Consider the following 24,701-nt stretch of genomic DNA (forward strand, 5'->3'; position numbering starts at 1 on the left):
TTACGACGTCAAACTGCAGTCAGGTCAAAACCCCGGTGAGGACGACGAACACTCAGATGAACTTCCCTGAGACGGTTTCTTACAGAAATGCTTTGGGTTGTGCAAACCCCCAGTTTCATCGGGTGGCTGGTCTCAGATGACCCTTCAGGTTAAGAAGACGAATGTGGAGGTCCTGGGCTGGCGTGGTTCCACGTGGCCTGCGGTTGTGAGGCCGGTTGGATGTAATGCCAATATCTCTAAAATGACGGAGGCGGCTTATGGTAGAGAAATTAACATAGAGCTGTTTTGCCAGATACATTTTGTTGGACATTCCTGTAGTCAGCATGCCAAATGCACTTTCCCTCAACTCGAGACATCTGTGGCATTTAATTGTCCCCAGCACAAGCTGCACCTGTGTAATGATGCTTCTTGATACGTCACATCTGGCAGGTGGATGGATTATCTTGGCAAAGGAGAAATACTCACTAACAGGGATGTAAACAAAATTTGTGCAGAACATTTTAGAGAAATAAGCTTTTTTTTTTTGAGAATATGGAACATTTCTGGGATTTTTTTTAATTTCAGCTCATGAAAACCAACACTTCACATGTCGTTCAGAACACAGGTAAAGGAAAAATGAAGCTGCACACGGCTCTTGATATTAAATAGCAGTGATACTTGGCTTTTACGTATCGGCCTCACGGCCTTCGTCAGAGGTTGAGGCCCATACGTGAAGATCAGTGATACTATCAAGAGCAGTGTGCAGTTTCCTTTTTCCTTCATCTTGTTCCAAACTGTTGTCACGCACCTGCAAAAAAAGAAGAGATTGCTTAGATGTGCGACTGCCTTTTGAATTGTGTTCAGTACATAGATAGAATTACGTCATTTAAGTCATCAAAACATCATTTAAGTCATCAAAACATGGTAGTGATTTGATAGAAGAATACAACATCTAGCGACTCAGAGAGAACTGTACTTCCACTCTTTTTTTTCATTTATTTATAATTTTTCCTTTACACTCGTCATCCATCTTTATCAAACCAGGAAGTCCCCTTCCCCCACACACCCTCTCCTCAACCCAGCTGGTCTCCTGTTCCCTTTCAAAAAAAACACAGCAGGTCACATTGTGGACCACCACTATTTTGTCACATGATACACACACATCTTTATATAAAAAAAAAAAAGGTCTTCCCGCACACACATTCCAAAAAGGTGTCTATAATATGGTCCGGGTGCATTCTATTTCATTCCTTCCACAGTTCTAGAATAGATGTTTAGTTCTAGAATAGATGTTTAGTTCTAGAATAGATGTTTAGTTCTAGAGAGAGAGAGAGAGAGAGAGTGGTCAGTTGGTCACTTGAGACCTTGTAGCAGCATTAGGGAGGCGGCAGGGTAGCCTAGTGGTTAGAGCGTTGTGCCAATAACCGAAAAGGTTGCTAGATCAAATCAACCGAGCTGACAAGGTAGAAATCAGTCATTAACCCACTGTTCCTAGGCCCTCATTGTAAATAGGAATCTGTTCTGAACCGACTTGCCTCGTAAAAAAAAAAAAAAAAAAAAAAAAGTTTAATTACCTGCTGGTCAAATGGTCCCTGGCAGGTAGGTACTGTAATGTCTACTCCAATAGTTAAGGTCTTGAGGTGAAGTCTTTTGCTTTTCCTACAGACAGCCTGTCTGGGGGGGGTAGTTGGAGCCCGAGAAGGTCAGTGCACTGCTGCAGCTGGGTGTCCTTTAAGGGCTAAGGCTTGGACTTCAGCACGGGGCAGACAGTAGTAACACTGCCTCCGGCAGACACACTACGAGCACAAAAACAGACATCCAGAAACCTACAGCGCTTTTAGAGGGAGGGAGAAAAATCATTGACTCCACAGTTAAGACAAAAAGGTGTGACATGTAATCTAGCAAAAGCGAGAAAAAAAAAAAAAGTCTGTGGCTTTTAACCCAATGTCAACCCCTACACACTTCCAATGTGGTTCTGACGAGGCAGGCAAGGGGAGGATTGCTTGTAAACTCACTCCAATGTAAAAAGAGGGGGGGGAACCTTTTGAGGCTGCAGGATGGTGCTGAGAGGACACTGGTCTCCCACCTTAGGTCACAAATCAATTTGGCTCATCCTTCTGAAATCATAGCATTGGGCTTTAAAAAAAACAAAAAAAAAAACACTGCATATAAATTATAATATTGTCATTTAAATTAAGCTGTCAGAACTACGCTGCATGGAAAGCAAATGAATTGTTTCAAATGAAACAAAATAAAAAGTCATGTGACTAGAGTAACATTAAACCCACTGATTTACTATCCCCCTCCAACAAATGGTCTAAAAGTTTTTAAAAAAAAAAAAATTTAAAAGTCAAATCCATCCTTCAAAAAAAATGACCTCCCATACTTTTGAGGACCAGAGTTAATCTGTAAAAAGGAACTGAAGTGTTTGTTATAGAACACAACAAACGGATGGGTTAAACCTACAACATTGTTCACTGTATTAGTCACAACAAGCTCATGACCAATGATGTAAAGAAGAAAAGAAAACCGCTGGATTGCTGATGCTGTGTATTGGCCAATGATGTATAGATGCTGTGTATTGGCCAATGATGTATAGATGCTGTGTATTGGCCAATGAGAGGCTTTTAAAGCCACCGGTCGGCCATATTAGTACAGAAGAAGCAGTCCTCCATAGGAATGAATGGAATTCTTCAGTATTTCAATTAACAATGTCTCTCAAGGACAAAAATCACATATTTAGGAATTTTGTTATAGTGGGGACAATAACATTAGAACTTAAAACAAAAAATTATACTTTGAAGAAAATACAATTTTACATTTTTTTTATCTCAATTTAAAAAGGTATGCATTAAGGTGTTTAATTGAATAACTGTGGCAAAAACAAAATGTAGACATTAATGCATTTCTTTAGCCTCCAATTTTTTTTTTTTTGCAATGGTTGGAGAGTGCTATGTTGTTGGCACGTGACTTCAACACAGCGCCCCCTATCAGTCATGATGTGTATACGTATATAGATCATGGCACATTTTAGTTTAAATTGTCCTACCTTTGTGGTGACACCTGGGTAAAAACATTTCTCAGTCTGCGTTCTAAACCACGCACTATCCCCTGGCCGTTGACTACGACGAGGGGGCTGAGGTGACAAAATAATATAGTAGGGTATTCCATGTCTCCTACGGAGAGAGTGACAGTGAGACACAGAACATTCTCCTGGTGGTCAGAGCTACACTGGTTCAGATACAAAATAAGTTATCAAAACCCCCAAATTAAATTAAAATAAAATAAGACAAAAGTAAGAAAATTAACTTGATAAAAATAAAAAAAAAGTGGTGGTTTGTGAGATTTCCATGATGAAACAGTAACTCTTTTTTTTTTTTTTTTAAATCTCTGTTCTCTTCTTAGAGAAGTCAAATAAATAGTTAGTAGATAGTCCCATCCTGGATGCTTCTTGCTGTGTGTGTGTGTCTCAGCCCAGGCAAGCTCGTGAAGGCCCATAGCTCTGGGCCAGTAGGAAGGTCTGTACCACTTCCTGTGTCTGCTGGGGACTAGTATTAACATCCTCTAGGGCGTCCGCCACAGCAAACTGCCTATCCCGGAGCTGGTTCCAGTTGGACAGGACGTTGTGATACTCAAACACCTTCTCATAGTTCCCTACTGAGTTGTAGAGTTTGATCAGCCCCCGGTAGTCGTACTCCAGACCGCTGTAGCCCTCGCCGAATAGTTTCTTACCTGACAGGGGAAAGATAAACCACGAGTAAAAACAAAAAACCAGAAGAAGACCGACACAAGCATGTGGCATCAGAGAAGTATTCACACCTCTTGATTTATTCCACATTTTGTTGTGTCGCAAAAGTGACATTTAAAAATGGATTTGATTGTCATTTTTTTGTTGTCAACGATCTAAAAGAAAAATTCAATTTTTTTTATTTTTTTTAAAAAATAAAACAGTAATATATTTTGATTAGTTAAGTTCTCAACCCTAAGTCAATGCATGTTATAATCATTACAGCTGTGAGTGTTTCTGGGTAAGTCTAAGAGCTTTCCATACCTGGATTGTGCAACATTTGCCCATTATTCTTTAAAAATTCTTCAGGCTCTGTCAAGTTGGTTGTTGATCGGAAGCCATTTTCAAGTTTTGCCATAGATTTTCAAGACAATTTAAGTCAAAACTGTAACTAGGCCATTCAGGAACATTCAATGTCGTCTTGGTAAGCAACTCCAGTGTATATTTGGCCTTGTGTTTTAGGTTATTGTCCTGCTGAAAGGGGAATTCACCTCCCAGTGTCTGTTGCAAAGTAGACTGATCCAGGTTTTCCTCTAGGATTTTGCCTGTGTATAGCTGTATTCTAATTATTTTCAACACCCCAAAAACCCTCCCTGGTCCTTGCTGCTGACAAACATACCCATAACATGATGCAGCCACAACTACGCATAAAAATCTGAAGATTGTACTCAGTGATGTGTTGGATTTGCCCCAAACATAACGCTTTGTATTCAGGACAACAAATATATTTTTTTGCAGTATTACTTAAGTACCATGTTGCAAACACAACGCATGTTTTTAAATATTTTTTTTATTCGGTACAGGCTTCCTTCTTTTCACTCATTTAAGTTAGTATTGTGGATTAACTACAATGTTGTTTATCCATCCTCATATCACAGCCATTAAACTCTGTAACTGTTTTAAAAAGTTACCATTGGCCTCATGGTGAAATCACTGAGCGGTTTCCTTCCGCTCTGGCAACTGAGTTAGGAAGGACATCTGTATCTTTCTAGTGACTGGGTGTATTGATACACTAACCAAAGTGTAATGAATAACTTCACCCTGCTCAAATGGATAATCAATGTCTGTTTTTTTGTGTCTTTCTCCACATCTACCAATCGGTGCCCTTCTTTGCGAGGCATTGAAAAACCTCCCTGTTTTTTTAGGTTGAAATTCACTGCTCGGTTGAGGGACAGATTGAATGTGTAGGGTACTAGTCCTCAGTGCTAGAGGCGTCATTATATACCCGGGTTTGATTCCAGGCCGTATCACAACCAGCCGTGATTGGGAGTCCCATTAGGGAGGCATACAATCGGCCCAATGTTGTTCGATGTAGGCAGTCATTGAAAATAAGAATTTGTTCTTAATTGACTTGCCTAGTTAAATAAATATTAAAATGCAACTTATATGATTTGTAACATTCAGAAAGTATTTAGACCCCTAGACTTTTTCCACATTTTGTAACGTTACAGCCTTATTCTAAAATGTATTGCATTATCCCCCCCCCCATCAACACACAATGACAAAGCAAAAACAGGTTTTTAGAAATGTTTGCAAATGTATTAAACAAATGGAAATTTAACATTTACTTAAGTATTCAGACCCTTTACTCAGTACTTTGTTGAAGCACCTTTGAAAGCGATTACAGCCTCAAGTCTTCTTGGGTAGGACGCTATAAGCTTGGCACACCTGGAGTTTCTCCCATTCTTCTCTGCAGATTAGGGTCGTTGTTCTGTTGAAAGGTGAACCTTCACCCCAATCTGAGGTGCTGAGCACTCTGGAGCAGGTTTTCATCAAGGATCGCTCCGTTCATCTTTCCCCTCGATCCTGAATAGTCTCCCAGTCCCTGCTTCTGAAAAACATCCCCAAGGCATGACACCACCACCACGGCATAGGGATGCTGCGCCGCCACGCCACCGTAGGGACCACGCTTCACCGTAGGGATGCCGCCGCCGCCACGCTTCACCGTAGGGATGCCGCCGCCGCCGCCACGCCACGCTTCACCGTAGGGATCACGCTTCACCGTAGGGATGCCGCCGCCACGCTTCACCGTAGGGATGCCGCCGCCACGCTTCACCGTAGGGATGCCGCCGCCACGCTTCACCGTAGGGATGCCGCCGCCGCCGCTTCACCGTAGGGATGCCGCCGCCACGCTTCACCGTAGGGATGCCGCCGCCACGCTTCACCGCCGCCGCCACGCTTCACCGTAGGGATGCCGCCGCCGCCACGCTTCACCGTAGGGATGCCGCCGCCGCCACGCTTCACCGTAGGGATGCCGCCACCGTAGGGATGCCGCCGCCGCCACGCTTCACCGTAGGGATGCTGCCACCACCACGCTTCACCGTAGGGATGCTGCCACCGCCACGCTTCACCGTAGGGATGCTGCCGCCCGCTTCACCACCACGCTTCACCGTAGGGATGCTGCCACCCGCCACCGTAGGGACGCTTCACCGTAGGGATGCTGCCGCCACCACCACGCTTCACCGTTCAGGGATGCCGCCACCACCACCACGCTTCACCGTAGGGATGCTGCCACCACCACGCTTCACCGTAGGGATGCTGCCACCGCCACCACCACGCTTCACCGTAGGGATGCTGCCGCCGCCACCACGCCACCGTAGGGATGCTGCCGCCGCCACCACGCTTCACCGTAGGGATGCTGCCGCCGCCACCACGCTTCACCGTAGGGATGCTGCCGCCACCACCACGCTTCACCGTAGGGATGCTGCCGCCACCACCACGCTTCACCGTAGGGATGCTGCCGCCACCACCACGCTTCACCGTAGGGATGCTGCCGCCACCACCACGCTTCACCGTAGGGATGCTGCCGCCACCACCACGCTTCACCGTAGGGATGCTGCCACCACCACCACGCTTCACCGTAGGGATGCTGCCAGGTTCCCTCCAGACGTAACTCTAGGTATTCAGGTCAAAGGGTTCAATCTTGGTTTCATCAGACCAGAGAATCTTGTTTCTCCTGGTCAACATCCTTTAGGTGCCTTTTGGAAAACTCCAAGTGGGCTGTCATGTGCCTTTTACTGAGGAGTGACTTCCGCCTGGTTACTCTACCTTAAAGACCGGATTGGTGGAGTGCTGCAGAGTTGGGAGAACCTTCCAGAAGGACAACCATCTCCACAGAGGAACTCTTAAGCTCTGTCAGTGACAAGTCAGATTCTTGGTCACCTGACCAAGGCGCTTCTCCCCCGATTGCTTAGTTTGGCCGGGCGGCCAGCTCTAGGAAGGGTCTTGGTGGTTCCAAACTTCTTCCATTTAAAAATGATGAGGTCACTGTGTTCTTGGGGACCTTCAATGCTGCAGACATTTTTTGGTACCCTTCCCCAGATCTGTGCACTCGACACGATCCTGTCTCAGAGCTCTATGGACCTCATTGCTCTGACATGCACTGTCAACCGTGGGACCTTATATAGACAGGTCTGTGCCTTTCCAAATCATGTCCAATTAATTGAATTTACCACGGGTGAACTCCAATCAAACAAAGGATGATCAATGGAAACAGGACGCACCCGAGCTCAATTTCAAGTCTCATTAGCAAAGGCTCTGAATATTTACGCAAATAAGGTATCCGTTTATCTTTTATTTGCAAACATTTCTAAAAACATGTTTCTGCTTTGTCACTATGTACACTTACCGATGGAGATGGACCGTCGGTAGAGTCTCTCAGCATCTTCATACTGGTTCATGTCATAGTTATAGAGCGAGGCCAGATGACCCACAGACAGAGCCACCTCATAGTCCTCCTGCCCCAGAAGCTGCTCCTTGATCTGGATGGCCTTGATGTGCATCTCTTCAGCCTCCTACAACACACAGTTTAAAATGGTGTGGAGAGAGAGAGAGGTAGGATAAGACAGCGGTAGAGAAAGTAGTGTATCAGGTTATCAAATTGCTGCCTTCAGGGGCTGCAGCACTACCATTGGACAGCAGTGTGTGTGTGTGTGTGTCCCTCCTTTTGCCCCCCCCAACTAACCTTGAACTTCCTCATGGACTGGTAGAGCCGTCCCAGGTTTCCGTAGTGTTTGGCTGTCTGGACGTTGAACTCTCCGAAGGCTTTCTTGGCCAGCTGCAGAGAGGACAGGTGCAGGTCATAGGCCTCCTGCAGCAGGCGTTCCTCCGTCTCCTTGTTGTGGCAGTCGATGGCGATCTCCTCCAGGATCAGAGCTGGGTGGGGCAGTATATACAGTTGAAGTCAGAAGTTTACATACACCTAAGTTGGAGTCATTGAACCGCATTTTTCAACCACTCCACACATTTCTTGTTAACAAACTATAGTTTTGGCAAGTCGGTTGGGACATCTACTTTGTGCATGACACAAGTCATTTTTTCACAGACAGATTATTTCACTGTGTCACAATTCCAGTGGGTCAGAAGTTTACATACACTAAGTTGACTGTGCCTTTAAACAGCTTGGAAAATTCCAGAAAAGGATGTCATGGCTTTAGAAGCTTCTGATAAATGTTGTCAATCAGCCTGAGTCAATAGGAGGTGTACCTGTGGATGCATTTCAAGGCCTACCTTCAAACTCAGTGCCTCTTTGCTTGACATCATGGGAAAATCAAAAGAAATCAGCCAAGACCTCCACAAGTCTGGTTTATCCTTGGGAGCAATTTCCAAACGCCTGAAGGTACCACGTTCTTCTGTACAAACAATAGTATGCAAGTATAAACACCATGGGACCACGCAGCCGTCATACCGCTCAGGAAGGAGACGTGTTCTGTCTTCTAGAGATTAATCCCAACATCAGCAAATGACCTTGTGAAGATGCTGGAGGAAACAGGTACAAAAGTATCTATATCCACAGTAAAACGAGTCCTATATCGACATAACCTGAAAGGTCGCTCAGCAAGGAAGAAGCCACTGCGCCAAAACCGCCATAAAAAAGCCAGACTACGGTTTGCAACCGCACATGGGGACAAAGATGGTACTTTTTGGAGAAATGTCCTCTGGTCTGATGAAACAAAAATAGAACTGTTTGGCCATAATGACCATCGTTATGTTTGGAGGAAAAAGGGGGAGGCTACAAGCCAAAGAACACCATGCCAACCGTGAAGCATGGGGGTGGCAGCATCATGTTGTGGGGGTGCTTTGCTGCAGGAGGGACTGGTGCATTTCACAAAATAGATTGCATCATGAAGTAGGAAAATTGTGGATATATTGAAGCAACATCAAGACATCAGTCAGGAAGTTAAAGCTTGGTCGCAAATGGGTCTTCCAAATGGACAATGACCCCAAGCATACTTCCAAAGTTGTGGCAAAATGGCTTAAGGACAACAAAGTCAAGGTATTGGAGTGGCCATCACAAAGCTCTGACCTCAATCCTATGGAACATTTGTGGGCAGAACTGAAAAAAAGGCATGTGCGAGCAAGGAGACCTACAAACCTGACTCAGTTACACCAGCTCTGTCAGGAGGAATGGGCCAAAATTCACCCAACTTAATGTGGGAAGCTTGTGGAAGGCTACCCGAAACGTTTGACCCAAGTTAAACAATTTAAAGGCAATGCTACAAAATACTAATTGAGTGTATTTAAACTTCTGACCCACTGGGAATGTGATGAAAGAAATAAACGCTACCATTATTCTGACATTTCACATTCTTAAAATAAAGTGGTGATCCTAACTGACCTAAGACAGGGAATTTTTACTCGGATTAAATGTCAGGAATTGTGAAAAACTGAGTTTAAAATGTATTTGGCTAAGGTGTACGTAAACTTCCGACTTCACCTGTATACGATTACACACCACACGACCAACATCCACACAATCTGGCCATGAGCTAGAAACAGTCAATAACATCTCGATAAATCCTTTCTAGGAAGATTAGTCAGAAAGGACTTTGCCGTTTCTCCTCATCTCATGACTGACTGTGGTCAAAGCTCCAGAGGCACTACTTGGGAGTGACTCAGCGATTTAGAATGGGGGGGGGGCAAAATCACCTTTGACCCTCTTGGAGGAGGCCAGTAGTAGATGGTCTTCAGGGAGTATGTGAGTTATGATGTCTATGGCACGTTCTGCATGGAATCTGGAGAAACAGAATGATTGAGTAAGAGGCGGACACTTAGAGACACTGCTCAGAACAGAAACCCTTTCCGAGAAAACAGATTTATTTTGAAGTACTATGTATACTAGGTATTTGAGGGTTAGGAGGAGATGAGGGGTACTGACCAAACATACACATGAAGGGTGGGTTCTGACACACTACAAAATGACAGACGAAACCCTTTACAATCCTTCCCCTTATGGTCAGCTGTATCTTCATCAGAATCTACTATACCTAGTTCGTATTCCTTCATTACGCTTCTATTCCCATTACAAGGTACACGCCCTGAGCGTTACACCTGCAGTAACCTTGAGTGACTTGAGACTTTTACAGTACCAGCAAACTACGGAAATGACAGAAAAATTATTCAAGTCTGCGTCCCAAAAATGGCACCTTATTCGTGTCATAGTTCACCCCCGACACCCCTATTCCCTCTTGTCAACAGTAGTGTACTATATTAGGGAATAGGAGGCCTTTTAGTATGCAGATAAATAGTTGTTTTTTTAAAGGGGGGGGAGTCTTAACGTAATTATCTAGCCAGTCCAGGAGTAGTAGAGGAAGGAAGGAGTAGCTACTCACAGAGCGTTGGCGAATTTCCCTGAGCTGTACTGGTGTACGTAGGAGGAGTAAGCCAGGTCTTCGTGAGCCGTCGCTACGTGGATGTTCTTCCCCCCGAATACAGACTGTCTGATGTCCAGAGCCGTCTGCACATGAGAGAGAGAGAGAGAGAAACCAGCATATGGATGTAGTCAAATCAAATCACGGTTTTATTGGTCACATGGTCAGCAGATGTTAATGCGAGTGTAACGAAATGCTTTGTGCTTCTAGTTCCGACCGTGCAGTAATATCTAACAAGTAATCTAACAATTTCACAACAACTACCTTATACACACAAGTGTAAAGGAATGAATAAGAATATGTACATATAAATATATGGATGAGTGATGGCCGAACAGCATAGGCAAGATGCAGTAGATGGTGTAGAGTACAGTATATACATATGAGATGGGTAATGTAGGGTATGTAAACATTATATTAAGTGGCATTGTTTAAAGTGACTAGTGATACATTTATTACATCCAATTTTGTATTATTAAAGTGGCTGGAGTTGAGTCAGTGTCAGTGTGTTGGCAGCAGCCACTCAATGTTAGTGGTCGCTGTTTAACAGTCTGATGGCCTTGAGATAGAAGCTGTTTTTCAGACTCTCGGTCCCCGCTTTGATGCACCTGTACTGACCTCGCCTTCTGGATGTGAACTAGTGAACTACTTTTGACCAGGGAACTAACTAAAAAGGGGATTTTAGGGTTGAAAAACTCTGGGAACTTTCCCCCAAATTCCCAGGTTTTCCTGATCCCCCCCACCTCCTGATTCCAGGAATTGTCTAACCAGGATTTGGGGAAAGTTGTGACATGTTGCCACCCTAGATAAAAAAGGTAGTGTATAGTCCATATGAATAACCCACCTGGTAGATGGCCACTGACTGGCAGATGTTATCTACGTTCAGGAGGTAGAAGCCATAGTCCAGCAGAGTGTCTGAGTATTTGGGATGCTTTTGTCCAAAATGCTCCCTGAAACAGAGTGATCCAGGAACACAAATAATTCAAGAGAGAGGGAGAGAGAGAGAGAGAGAGACAGAGAGAGAGGGAGAGAGAGCGAGAGAGACCGAGAGAGAGCGAGACCGAGAGGGAGGGAGAGAGACAGAGAGAGCGAGAGAGACAGAGAGAGAGCGAGAGAGACAGAGAGAGAGACAGAGAGAGCGAGAGAGACCGAGAGAGACAGAGAGCGAGAGAGACCGAGAGAGAGAGCGAGAGAGACAGAGAGAGCGAGAGACAGAGAGAGCGAGAGAGACAGAGAGAGCGAGAGAGACAGAGAGCGAGAGAGACAGAGAGCGAGAGAGACAGAGAGAGCGAGAGAGACAGAGAGACGAGAGAGACAGAGAGAGAGCGAGAGAGACAGAGACAGAGAGAGCGAGAGAGACAGAGAGAGCGAGAGAGACAGAGAGAGCGAGAGAGACAGAGAGAGCGAGAGAGACAGAGCGAGAGAGACAGAGAGAGCGAGAGAGACAGAGCGAGAGAGACGAGAGAGAGACGAGAGAGACAGAGAGCGAGAGAGACGCGAGAGAGACAGAGAGAGCGAGAGAGACAGAGCGAGACAGAGAGAGACAGAGAGCGAGAGAGACAGAGCGAGCGAGAGAGACAGAGAGCGAGAGAGACAGAGCGAGCGAGAGAGACAGAGCGAGCGAGAGAGACAGAGCGAGCGAGAGAGAGAGGAGAGAGAGCGAGCGGGAGAGAGACAGAGCGCGAGAGACGGAGAGGGAGGGACGGGAGGGAGGGAGAGACAGAGAGAGAGGGAGCGAGAGAGACCGAGAGCAAGGGAAGGAGGGAGAGAGCGAGAGAGACCGAGAGCGAGGGAGGAGAGAGGAGAGAGACAGAGAGAGACAGAGAGACCAGAGAGAGACAGAGAGAGACAGAGAGAGAGAGAGACAGAGAGGGAGACATTAAGAACACCTGCTCTTTCCATGACAGATTGACCAGGTGAAAGCTACGATCCATTATGTCACCTGTTAAATCCACTTCAATCCGTGTAGATGAAGGGGAGGAGACAAGTTAAAGAAGGATTTTTAAGCCTTGAGACATGGATTGTGTCTGTGTGCCATTGAGAGGGTGAATGAACAAGACAAAATATTGAAGTGTCGTTGAACAGGGTATGGTAGTAGGTGCCAGGCGCACTGGTTTGAACAGGGTATGGTAGTAGGTGCCAGGCACAACGGTTTGAGTCCAGAACTGCTGGGAATTTTCCATGAGTGTGTATCAAGAATGGTCCACCACCCAAAGGACATCCAGCCAACTTGACACAACTGTGTGGGAAACATTGGAGTCAACATGTGCCAGCATCCTTGTGGAACGCTTTCAACATCCATGACCTGACGAATTGAGGCTGGTCTGAGGGAGAACGGAGGTGCCACTCAATATTAGGAAGGTGTTCTTAATGTTTGGTATACACAATGTGAGCGGGTAATATATATACACACACAATATATAAAACACTGAGGTTGGCCAACCGATAAAAGGATGTATAAAAGGATACATTAAAATATAAAAAGTGTTACCATAATAAAAACAAGGAATTCATACCGTGCCAGAAACACAGCGTGTTTAATCAGCTGTTCGGCTTTCCTGAACTCCCTCTTCACAACACAGGCCTGTTAAAAAGAGAGACACAGCCAAGCAGACGTTACCCTGTATTCTCTGACTGCGTCCCATATTTAACCCTAGTCCGTATATAGTGCACTACTTGTTTTTCTTTGTACAAAATATTTATTGCCATTTCTTCCTTCCACCTCCTATAGTGCACTACTTTTGACCAAAGCTCATCTATCTATTTACCTTTCTCTTATCAGACCTGCCACAACTTCTGGGGGAAAAAAAAAAATGAATTGTGTTCTAGTCTCTCTATATTACCTCCTGCTCTGCGGTCAGCCACAGACACGCTGCTTATATTGTATGGATACAAGGCTAGTTCCTTCCCGAGGGAAAGGGGACGGAATAGGTTTGATGTTATCCTTTAGCAAACCATGTCTCAGTCACTAATATTTCCATAGCGTCTCAAACAACACCGTCCCACATAACATTTCACGTGTGTCCCAAAATTGAACACCCACAATTGCCTATATTAGGACACTACTTTTCAACCAGAACAGTGTGCCAAAAAAAATTGGGTCCTGGTCAAACGCAGTGCCTTTTTTGAGCCACAGCCACCGACTCCATAACATTTCTGTTACCTTGGAGGCTTGCCTGAGGACATCCACCATCACTTTGACAGGCAGGCCCTCTGTGATCTCCTTCATGGCTTCTATACACCACCTGTAGGCCTTCGACACACAGGAGCGGGAAACAAGACTCATCATTATTTAAATTAAAAAAAGTGGGTCATTTAAGTAGATGCTCTTATCCGGTGACTTCAAAAATCAGTTCTGATCAACAACAAAAAAAAAGGACTTTCTAAATCCTAAGTTTATTGCTAGCCTCTTCCTTAGCATTTTCTGGTAGTGTAGGGAGAATCATATCCTGTATGGCTCACACACAAAATATGACTTAACAGTTTTTTTTACTACCGGTTTATGATTGAATAAGAGTACGTTTGAAAAGAGATTTTGTGAAGAAATAAAAAGAAAAGCTTACCTCATCGTAGTGACTCTTGGCAAAGAGCAAGGCACACAGCTCTCCATACAGGGCTGCTTTGTTGGCGTGGTGGCCGTGTTTGGCTAGTTTGTCCATGTAGGACTGGGCCAGCTTGAATGTCTCTTCTCCTTGGTGGTATTTACAGTTCCCATTACGGACATGGAGCAGCCTGAGGAACACAGAGAACAGATGAGGGAAAGAGGCTCCTGTACCTACCAGCAATGAGGAAAATTAACTCGAGCTAGAACACCTTTATTCAGAAACTATTACAGACAGCCAGCCAGACACAAACAGACAGCCAGACAGCCAGCCAGCCAGCCAACAGACAGCCAGCCAGCCAGACACAAACAGACAGCCAGCCAGACACAAACAGACAGCCAGCCAGCCAGACAAGGACAGCCAGCCAGCCAGACAAACAGACAGAGCCAGCCAGCCAGACAAGGACAGACAGCCAGCCAGACACAAACAGAGCCAGCCAGCCAGCCCAAGGACAGCCAGCCAGACAAGGACAGCCAGCCAGACAAGGACAGACAGACAGCCAGCCAGACAAGGACAGACAGCCAGCCAGACAAGGACAGACAGCCAGCCAGACAGGACAGACAGCCAGCCAGCCAGCCAGGACAGCCAGCCAGCCAGAGCAAACAGACAGCCAGCTAGCCAACTAGCCAGCCAGACAAGGACAGCCAGCCAGCCAGACAAGGACAGCCAGCCAGACAAGGACAGACAGACAGCCAGCCAAGGACAGCCAGACACGAACAGACAACCAGCCAGCCACGAACAGACAGCCAGCCAGACAGCCAGCAGCCAGCCAGACACAAACAGCGAGCTAGACAGACAGCCAACTAGCCAGCCAGACAAGGACAGACAGCCAGCCAGACAAGGACACAGCCAGCCACGAACAGACAGCCAACAGAACCAGCCAGCCAGACAAGGACAGACAGCCACAGCCAGGACACAGCCAGCCACGAACAGACAGCCAACTAGCCAGCCAGCCACGAACAGACAGCCAACTAGCCAGAACAGACAGCCAACAGCCAAACACGAACAGACAGCCAACTAGCCAGCCAGACTTGAACAGACAGCCAACTAGCCAGCCAGACACGAACAGACAGCCAACTAGCCAAGAACATACAGCCAGCTAGACAACAGACAAGAACAGCCTGCCAGCCAGACACGAACAGCCTGCCAGACAAGAACAGCCAGCTAGCCAGCTAGACAAGAACAGCCAGCCAGCCAAGGACAGCTAGCCAGCCAGCCAGACAAGAACAGCCAGCCAAGAACAGCCAGCCAGCCAGACAAGAACAGCCAGCCAAGACAGCTAGAGCCAGCCAGACAAGAACAGCCAGCCAGACAAGAACAGCCAGCCAGCTAGCCAGACAAGGACAGCTAGACAAGGACAGCTAGCCACAGACAGCCAGACACGGACAGCCAGACAAACAGACAGCTAGCTATCCAGCCAGACACAACCAGCCAGCCAGACACAGCTAGAACCTACCTGACGCAGCACTCCACAGCTCGGTACCAGTGCAGCACCTCGTCGTGGAGCGTGCTCAGCTGCAGGCACGACAGGAACACCTTCTCTGCATCACAGTACCAGCCTGCGTCAGACAGGAAGCCACCTAGAGGACAGAACCGACCATAACAACAAAGTATCAACTGGGGTACCTCCCAGATAGCCTCAGACCACAGTATGGTAGTGGGGTGTTGCAGGTCATCTTGTTTGCAGTTGCACCGAGTATTTCAGAAGATGGATAAGATAGCCATTGTGTGTGTGTGTCCCCAATGGCACCGTATTCCCTATATAGTGCACTACTTTTGACCAGAGCCCTATGAGTTCTGGTCAAAAGTAGTGCACTATATACGGTATAGGATGCCATTTGGGACAGACGTTACACGCTTCTTCGCCTACCTAAAATGAAGCCGAACTGAATGGCCTTCTCTTTGACGTGGGCGTCTGACTCTGCAATGTAGGAGCAGCGACGGCTGAAGGAGTTGGCCAGGACGGAGGCCACCTTCACTCCATGGTCCATCAGGGCCTGGAAACAGTGGTGTAGCAGGTGTCTGGTAGGAGGGACAGAGTAGCTAAGGATTTTTTTTTTTTAAAGCTTTCATTTGACATATTAAAAGGGGATACAAAAGAGGATAATAGAAGCAGAGAAAAGTCTCCGGATGAGAGCGAGGGGTGTTCGCACTAAAAACCAAAGCTCTACAACCTGAAGCAGACTAGACAGTTTAACACATCAACATTGATATGATCAATGTTAAGTGGAGTGGGGGGGTACATTAGGACTGCCATTAGTCTGAAATACCTGGGGACATTTTGGCACAATACCACACAGTTAACAGTGTGAACTAAGGTTGGGAAACGATATCCGCCTCACTTAGGGTCCCGATGCGACATGTCATGCGATATGGATTGCAATTCGATACTGTGATTTTATTGCAATTTGATGTTCCATAACGTATTGCTTAATCTGATGCAGAGAGACGAGAGAGAGAGAGAGCCAGGAGAAAATGAGTTTTGATCAGTCATGGAAATAAAAGTGCTGAAAACTATTTTTTATTTTAATTTTTTAAGAAGATGAGAGAACAAGCTATAGGATGAATAACGTCGGAGATTTGGCACAGGTAAAACTATTATTATATTATTATTACAAATCGATACTTGGGAGTCAAAGTCTGGATATAATATCATCCAGAATAATATCAAGATGGGTTATTGTATCAATGTTCTTCCCCCATCACTGGTGTGAACTGAAGGCCAAGCTGCATGACCCACAGTCATGAGACAGGAGTCATCTTTTTAGGGGTGAGTGACACACACACACACACACACTTTCCCTCCCTCTCTCTCATTCTCTCTGGTCATAAACCACTCAGTCAGTCCAGCCAGGCAGCATGTGTCTCAGCAGGTCACCTTCACTACACATCATGTCAGAGTGGTGTAAAACAAGGCAGGACAGAGTGTGTGGGTGACTCCACTCTCAAACTGCAGTGGCCTTAGGTAGGTAATGTCATAGCACCCTATTCCCTACATAGTGCACTACTTTTGAAAAGTACTTTACTATGTAGGGAATAGGGGTGCCATTTTGGGCGTAGACCTTCTTTCAGGGGGTCTTTTGAGGAACCACCTCAGAGACGGATAGTGGAAAGGAAACACCGACTGTCTTTGTGTGTGTGTGTGGGGTTACAACCCAGTCCATTTGGTACCTTACCTTTTGTCAGAAGCTCGTAGAACTTTGGCAAAAACCTCCAGCTCACAGAACTCCCCTCCCAGCTGGCATAGCTGGCCCTGTTGGTATAGCTGAGAGCAAGAGAGGAGAGAAACCGTTTGAGGTGGAGAAACCAAATAGGATCCTCGAGTGGGGGAGGGGCGCAGGAATGCCCACATACAGGAACGCCCTGAATTGCAGGCTAAAGTTGCACAATATTGCTGTGTTTGTCCAGACAGCATCAGATACAGTGTACAGATATGGTACTTTCGGAAAGTATTCAGACCCCTTGACTCTTTCCACATTGTTACATTACAGCCTTTATTCTGAAATGGATTAAAAAAATGGTTATTTCCCATCAATCTACACACAATACTCCATAATGACAAAGCGAAAACAGGTTTAGACATTTTTGTAAATGTCTGTTTCCATTGATCCTCCTTGAGATAGAGTCCACCTGTGATAAATTCATTTGATTGGCAATGATTTGGAAAGGCACACACCTGTCTATATAAGGTCCAACAGTTGACAGTGCATGTCAGAGCAAAAACCAAGCCATGAGGTCAAAGGAATTGTCCCTAGAGCTCCAAGACAGGATTGTGTTGAGGGACAGATCTGGGGAAGGGTACCAAAAAAATGTCTGCAGCATTAAAAGGTCCCCAAGAATACATTGGCCTCCATCATTCTTAAATGGAAGTAGTTTGGAACCACCAACACACTTCCTAGAGCTGTCCGCCCGGCCAAACTGACCAATCAGGGGAGAAGGGCCTTGGTCAGGGAGTTGACCAATAACCCGATGGTCATTCTGACAGAGCTCTAGAGTTCCTCTGTGGAGATGGGAGAACCTTCCAGAAGGACAACCATCTCTGCAACACTCCACCAATCAGACCTTTATGGTAGAGTGGCCAGACATGCGTAAGAGGCACATGACAGCCCGCTTGGAGTTCGCCAAAAGGCACTTAAAGACTAAGACCATGAGAAATAAGAATCTCTGGTCTGATGAAACCAAGATTGAACTCTTTGGCCTTAATGCCAAGCGTCACGTCTGGAGGAAACCTGGCACCATCCCAGCGGTGAAGCATGGTGGTGGCAGAATCATGCTGTGGGGATGTTTTTCAGCAGTAGGGACTGGGAGACTAGTCAGGATCAAGGGAATGATGAACAGCACAAAGTAAAGAGAGATCCTTGAGGAAAACCTGCTCCAGAGGTTCATCTTCCAACGAGACAACAACCCTAAGCACACAGCCAAGACAACGCAGGAGCGGCTTTGGGACAAGTCTCTAAATGTCCTTAATGCCCCAACCAAAGCCCGGACTTGAACCACATCAAACATTGATGTAGAGACCTGAAAATAGCTGTGCAGCTGACAGACCTTGAGAGGAGCTGACAGAGCTTGAGTGACCTACAGAGAAGAATGGGAGAAGCCCCAAATACACGTGTGCCAAGCTTGTAGAGTCATACCCAAGAAGACTCAAGGATGTAATCGCTGCCAAAGGTGTTTCAACAAAGTACTGAGTAAAGAGTCTGACTACTTATGTAAGTATGATTTCCGTTTTTTTTTTTTATATACACATTTGAAAAAATGTCTAGACCTGTTTTTGCGTGGTCATTATGGGGTATTGTCTGTAGATTGATTTAATCCATTTTAGAATAAAGGCTGTAACATCAAAATGTGGGTCAAAATCAAGGGGTCGGAATACTTTCTGAATGTCCTCTGCCTCCACGACGATGGCAGTATTATTTACTAAAGAAATACGTTAACATTGAACTTTAACTGAAAAATGTCTCATCTGTTATCTTCTCTGCACCGCTCTGAAAACACCTCATTACTGCAACTTGATCTCAATGGGAAAAACACGTTCGTTTAACACGATGTGATTACAACGCACGGGAACTCTGTCAGGGACAATATGCCATTGATTATTGTGAACCAGTCTGTGCGTGATTAATGACATTTGTTCTTACTATTATGATAAACTTGGATTATATTACTATTATGAAATGATTTATCTATTGTTTTTGGCTGTAACTTTCTTTGTTTTTTCAACAATGTGGCCTCACAACCTGGGCACACAGACTTTGCTGCTGCTGAACCAAATACAATTGTGAAAACACTTCAGCTAGTGAAGTTCTTCATTTCACAAAATGTGAAGCATAATGTCTGTCTCCTAAAAAGCTTCTTTTTTTTTTTGAGTAAACAACTAGCGAGCTAATGTTAGGCACAATAACAAACAAGAAACTGAGCTAACTAATTTAGCTAACGGTAGCAAGCTAAAAAAATACATTTAAAAAAAATCACAATAGACTAACTAGCTAAAGTTTGGCCAAACAGTGACAGTCCTTACCTTATAATACACATCAAACCGTATATTTTCAGGAAGGGAGCGAATGTCCTTTCTAGATCGACTGTAGTTGTCCACCACTGCAGATATAGCAGTGTTGTACAGTGTTTCAGGGATCCAGTCTAACTCCACCGCCGCCATATTTGTTTTCCTTCTTCAGCAACAGATTTACTTCCAACCACAGATAGAATAACGACACAGATATTTCACCACATGTAGAAATGAGAAGCATCCGCTTGTGGCGTTTCCGCTCACTACCAAATATGGTAGTGAGGAGAAGCCGAGAGACTTGGCAGTGGGAGAAGATAGAACGAGATGGGATTTTGGCCGATATCCTGTTAATTTACCTCATCGATGAAACATTTGATCTGAATACCTTTTTTGACTAACAGAGTGGGTTTTAGTTTGGTAGATTTGACCTTTTGTCCATGTTTTCCCCGAAAATTGCGTTGTTTAGAAGGCGTGAAAGGGCAAATGAGTTATTGTACACGCTTACTTCAGAGTATGCGTTCCCTAATGGAAATATGCAAAAATAAATACTAGACCGCGCCAATTGGATCTCGCTAACTCGTCCGTGCTTGTTCTGCCCACTATGACTCATTTGTCCCCATTTGAAACGACGGGCTGTGGCCTATCTTGGTTTAGTTCTAATCATCTTCGTTCCAAACTCTCACTACATACTCTTCACTACCTAACTGGTGTAAAAACACTTTCTCTGCGACTCCTCATACACCATTTTGCTTCCAACTCAGAGGAAAACAGAGAACGATTCGAGGGGATTGCACAAACACAACCACTGGCTGTCATAATCCCATGTTTTGTCCCTCATTCCAGATAATTTGCAAGACCCCCCTCTGTACTGCGCTCTATCTCTGCTCCCGACCGATGAGGGGGTTCGATTAATAGCGCCCGTGTATGCGTGTATTGCATGGTTTAACGTTTATTGCATTCGATATGGAACTGGGCGTGAGCCAGGAGTCCTGCTCTGTCGGACGTTGAAGTCCGTTCAAAACAACAGTTACGTAATTAAGCACGTGTAGTAATGAGAAGGGTTTTGTGTTTTCAAATGTTTTTTATTTTATTTTTTTATTTGTATAAAAACGCTTTAGCTGGCTTCTCAATTAAAACTAGTTAGAAAATTCAAAAATATAATTTTATGTTAAATAAATGTACGTTTCTGGACGATGCACCATGCTGCCTTGTTGACAACATAACAGTGCGGCGCGGGTTACTGCTGACGTCACGGTCAGTGCCTTTCGGATCAGCAGAATCGAATCCGCCCAAAAAAACTGTAAACGAAGCTCCCGACCAATGACTTCACCGAGCAATGGGCGATAGATTTTTGGGGGAATGCGCCTGCGGTTGCCACCTTCTGTCGGGTACTGGTACAGGCCACTTTGGTAGAGGATAGGTATAACACAATGTCGTTGGTACAGGACATGTGATAAAATATCGTTGGTACAGGATAGGTATAATACAAAATCTTTGGCACAGATTAGGTGGCGTTCTTAGTTTACTTTTTTGCAGTCTCGCTGGTCATTGGGAATAGAGTGCCATACTTTCGCTTTCTTCCGGGACAGTTTGTGGGTGATATGCACATATTTAATGTCTTTAATCTGGTCTCATGCCAAAATGTGTTGTAACTGGTATTATTTCAACTAGGTTTCAAACTAAAATTCCATGTTGCTAAAAGGGTATATCAAATTAAATTGCTTTTGTCACATGCGCCGAATACAACAGGTGTTGTTAACCTTATAGTGAAATGCCGAATACAACAGGTGTTGTTAACCTTATAGTGAAATGCCGAATACAACAGGTGTTGTTAACCTTATAGTGAAATGCCGAATACAACAGGTGTTGTTAACCTTATAGTGAAATGCTGAATACAACAGGTGTTGTTAACCTTATAGTGAAATGCCGAATACAACAGGTGTTGTTAACCTTATAGTGAAATGCCGAATACAACAGGTGTTGTTAACCTTATAGTGAAATGCTGAATACAACAGGTGTTGTTAACCTTATAGTGAAATGCCGAATACAACAGGTGTTGTTAACCTTATAGTGAAATGCTGAATACAACAGGTGTTGTTAACCTTATAGTGAAATGCTGAATACAACAGGTGTTGTTAACCTTATAGTGAAATGCTGAATACAACAGGTGTTGTTAACCTTATAGTGAAATGCTGAATACAACAGGTGTTGTTAACCTTATAGTGAAATGCTTATAGTGAAATGAATACAACAGGTGTTGTTAACCTTATAGTGAAATGCTGAATACAACAGGTGTTGTTAACCTTATAGTGAAATGCTGAATACAACAGGTGTTGTTAACCTTATAGTGAAATGCTGAATACAACAGGTGTTGTTAACCTTATAGTGAAATGCTGAATACAACAGGTGTTGTTAACCTTATAGTGAAATGCTGAATACAACAGGTGTTGTTAACCTTATAGTGAAATGCTGAATACAACAGGTGTTGTTAACCTTATAGTGAAATGCTGAATACAACAGGTGTTGTTAACCTTATAGTGAAATGCTGAATACAACAGGTGTTGTTAACCTTATAGTGAAATGCTGAATACAACAGGTGTTGTTAACCTTATAGTGAAATGCTGAATACAACAGGTGTTGTTAACCTTATAGTGAAATGCTGAATACAACAGGTGTTGTTAACCTTATAGTGAAATGCTGAATACAACAGGTGTTGTTAACCTTATAGTGAAATGCTGAATACAACAGGTGTTGTTAACCTTATAGTGAAATGCTGAATACAACAGGTGTTGTTAACCTTATAGTGAAATGCTGAATACAACAGGTGTTGTTAACCTTATAGTGAAATGCCTGAATACAACAGGTGTTGTTAACCTTATAGTGAAATGCTGAATACAACAGGTGTTGTTAACCTTATAGTGAAATGCTGAATACAACAGGTGTTGTTAACCTTATAGTGAAATGCTGAATACAACAGGTGTTGTTAACCTTATAGTGAAATGCTGAATACAACAGGTGTTGTTAACCTTATAGTGAAATGCCGAATACAACAGGTGTTGTTAACCTTATAGTGAAATGCTGAATACAACAGGTGTTGTTAACCTTATAGTGAAATGCTTAATACAACAGGTGTTGTTAACCTTATAGTGAAATGCTTACTTACAAGCCCTTAAACAACAATTACATTAAAGAAGAAAAAAAAACATGTATTTTTGTAATTTTTTAATAAATAATAACAGAAATAACTAATTAAAGAGAAGCAATAGTATACAGTAGTTGTTGATATGTAATAAAAGCTAGAGATTTGGAGGAAATACTAATCAGAAAATCCACTTGAGCTACTGTACGTTGCAACACCCCAATAAGTCAAGAAGACACCACTCAGAAAACATTTTTTTTATTTATTTCACATATTTTCAATTCAAATGTTCCACATAAACACTGTACACATGCACTAGTTGCTGTCAGTGCTAAGCGGAACAGGGAGGCATAACAGAATGAACCTGTAAAATGACTCAGTTCACCTGGAAAAACAAAAAAAGGACACATCTCAAAATATATATATATATATATATATATATATATAGCAGTACTTTTGACCAGGGTTCCAGTCAAAAAGTAGTGCATTACATCTGGAATAGGGTGTAATTTGGGACACCACCAAAATAAATGTTAATAAAAACATTATGCACAAAACAATCCAACAAAGTAACAGACAATACACCAGTATCACTTCACCTTTTTTCTCCTCAATCCAGTTTAAAAAAAAGAAGATATATATATAACTAATATTGGCCTACTAGGAAATACAACAAACAAAAATGTTACAAAATGTCATTAAAATTGCACTTTGGTCTAGAAAAACAAAACAAAAACTACATATACTGTATGACTAAAGATAATGAATAATTTAACGAGAACTGACCATCAAGCAAATGTGGCAGTCGTCAGACCTTTCTAAAAAAAAACACTAGCACTGCTAAAAAAGTCTGATGCACTGTAAATATCACAACAGCAGCTAAAATGAGGACAAACGGGTGAAATAATGAACCAACGCTTGAACTTAAATCACATCATTCGCACAGGAAAGTCATATCTGTTTAGGTAACTGAAGAAGTCGAAGCGTCTTGACTGCTTTTCAAATAGAACACTCACAAGATTCAAAAGATGTCATAAATAGCCTATCGGTCAAATTCCAAGTCAAATCAACATGAGAATAAAATCCCCCCCCCCACAACCCAACCAAGTGCTCTTCCTGAAAAACCCCTCTAAACGAAGAAAAAAAACAACCCAACACATATACACCGACTATACAGAACATGATCAACGCCTGTTTGTTTCCATGACATGGACTGACCAGTGAAACTCAAAATTAGGAAGTTGTTCTTAATGTTTTGTACACTCTTGTGTATTGACATCTAGCTAGTTTCCCCATGACCACTTTCTCTTATAAGACCACTGCATCAGAACTCATAGAAATCATTTATATGTTTAAATTAATTTCTTTTAAATTTGGGCCATGACAGTCTAGTACAAATCAGTCTGAAAGTACTTTTTGACACTATTTCAATCTGAACAAAGTTTGGTTTGAATTGACTGAAATGCTTTACCAAAAAGGTATCGTGGGAAGTCAAAAGATCATTAGCCAATCACGTTGCATGTTCTTCTGTGTAGAACACAACAACATTGACCCCCCCCCCAGTCTGATTAGTGCCTGGTCTTGTCCACTCTGTTCTAATGAGGCTTGTGGAGGGAAACAGAAGACATATTCCTGAGAGTCTTATCTTTCAGTGACGGGCTCATAATATTTTGTAGCTTAAAAACGGTCCATAAGATAGAGCCACACTTGTAGGAAGAAAACAGAAACGTCTCTGTTTATTACAACCGCATCTGTCGTAAACCCTGGTTCTATGAACCAAACCCGATGTTAAATTTCTCTCGTAACCCCATTTTTCAAATCAGGAGACCCTACAATGGGGTCGTGACCCCTAGTTTTGGAAACGCAGGCCTACACAGTTAATTGTCTGCATTTGGGACGCAACTATTGTTGTTGGGGGTAAATGCAGCAAAAGGGGGAAAAAAATCAAATAGGCAAAGAATTGCAATTACAGGTCATGGCCACAAGGTATCATCTGATCTTATCTGACAGTGGGTACAACAACATCCTGACTGACTAT

The 24,701-nt window shown here is 43.9% G+C and overlaps 1 protein-coding gene across 1 annotated transcript; it reads right to left on the reverse strand.

Annotated features, from left to right (window-relative positions):
• Positions 1–947: 947 nt before the first annotated feature.
• LOC112266209 (amyloid protein-binding protein 2) lies at positions 948–19,730 on the reverse strand. The gene is made up of 13 exons (XM_042296498.1): positions 19,537–19,730; positions 17,195–17,283; positions 15,889–16,040; positions 15,475–15,598; positions 13,980–14,148; positions 13,580–13,669; positions 12,933–13,000; positions 11,261–11,366; positions 10,378–10,502; positions 9,695–9,780; positions 7,731–7,921; positions 7,395–7,560; positions 948–3,711 (listed from the first exon to the last, which is right to left on the reverse strand). The coding sequence occupies exons 1-13, from the start codon at positions 19,672–19,674 to the stop codon at positions 3,449–3,451; spliced, it is 1,767 nt and encodes a 588-aa protein (XP_042152432.1). The 5' UTR covers positions 19,675–19,730; the 3' UTR covers positions 948–3,448.
• Positions 19,731–24,701: the final 4,971 nt, after the last annotated feature.

The sequence above is a fragment of the Oncorhynchus tshawytscha genome, linkage group LG13 (assembly GCF_018296145.1).
Source record: "Oncorhynchus tshawytscha isolate Ot180627B linkage group LG13, Otsh_v2.0, whole genome shotgun sequence".
Taxonomy (NCBI): Eukaryota; Metazoa; Chordata; class Actinopteri; order Salmoniformes; family Salmonidae; genus Oncorhynchus; species Oncorhynchus tshawytscha.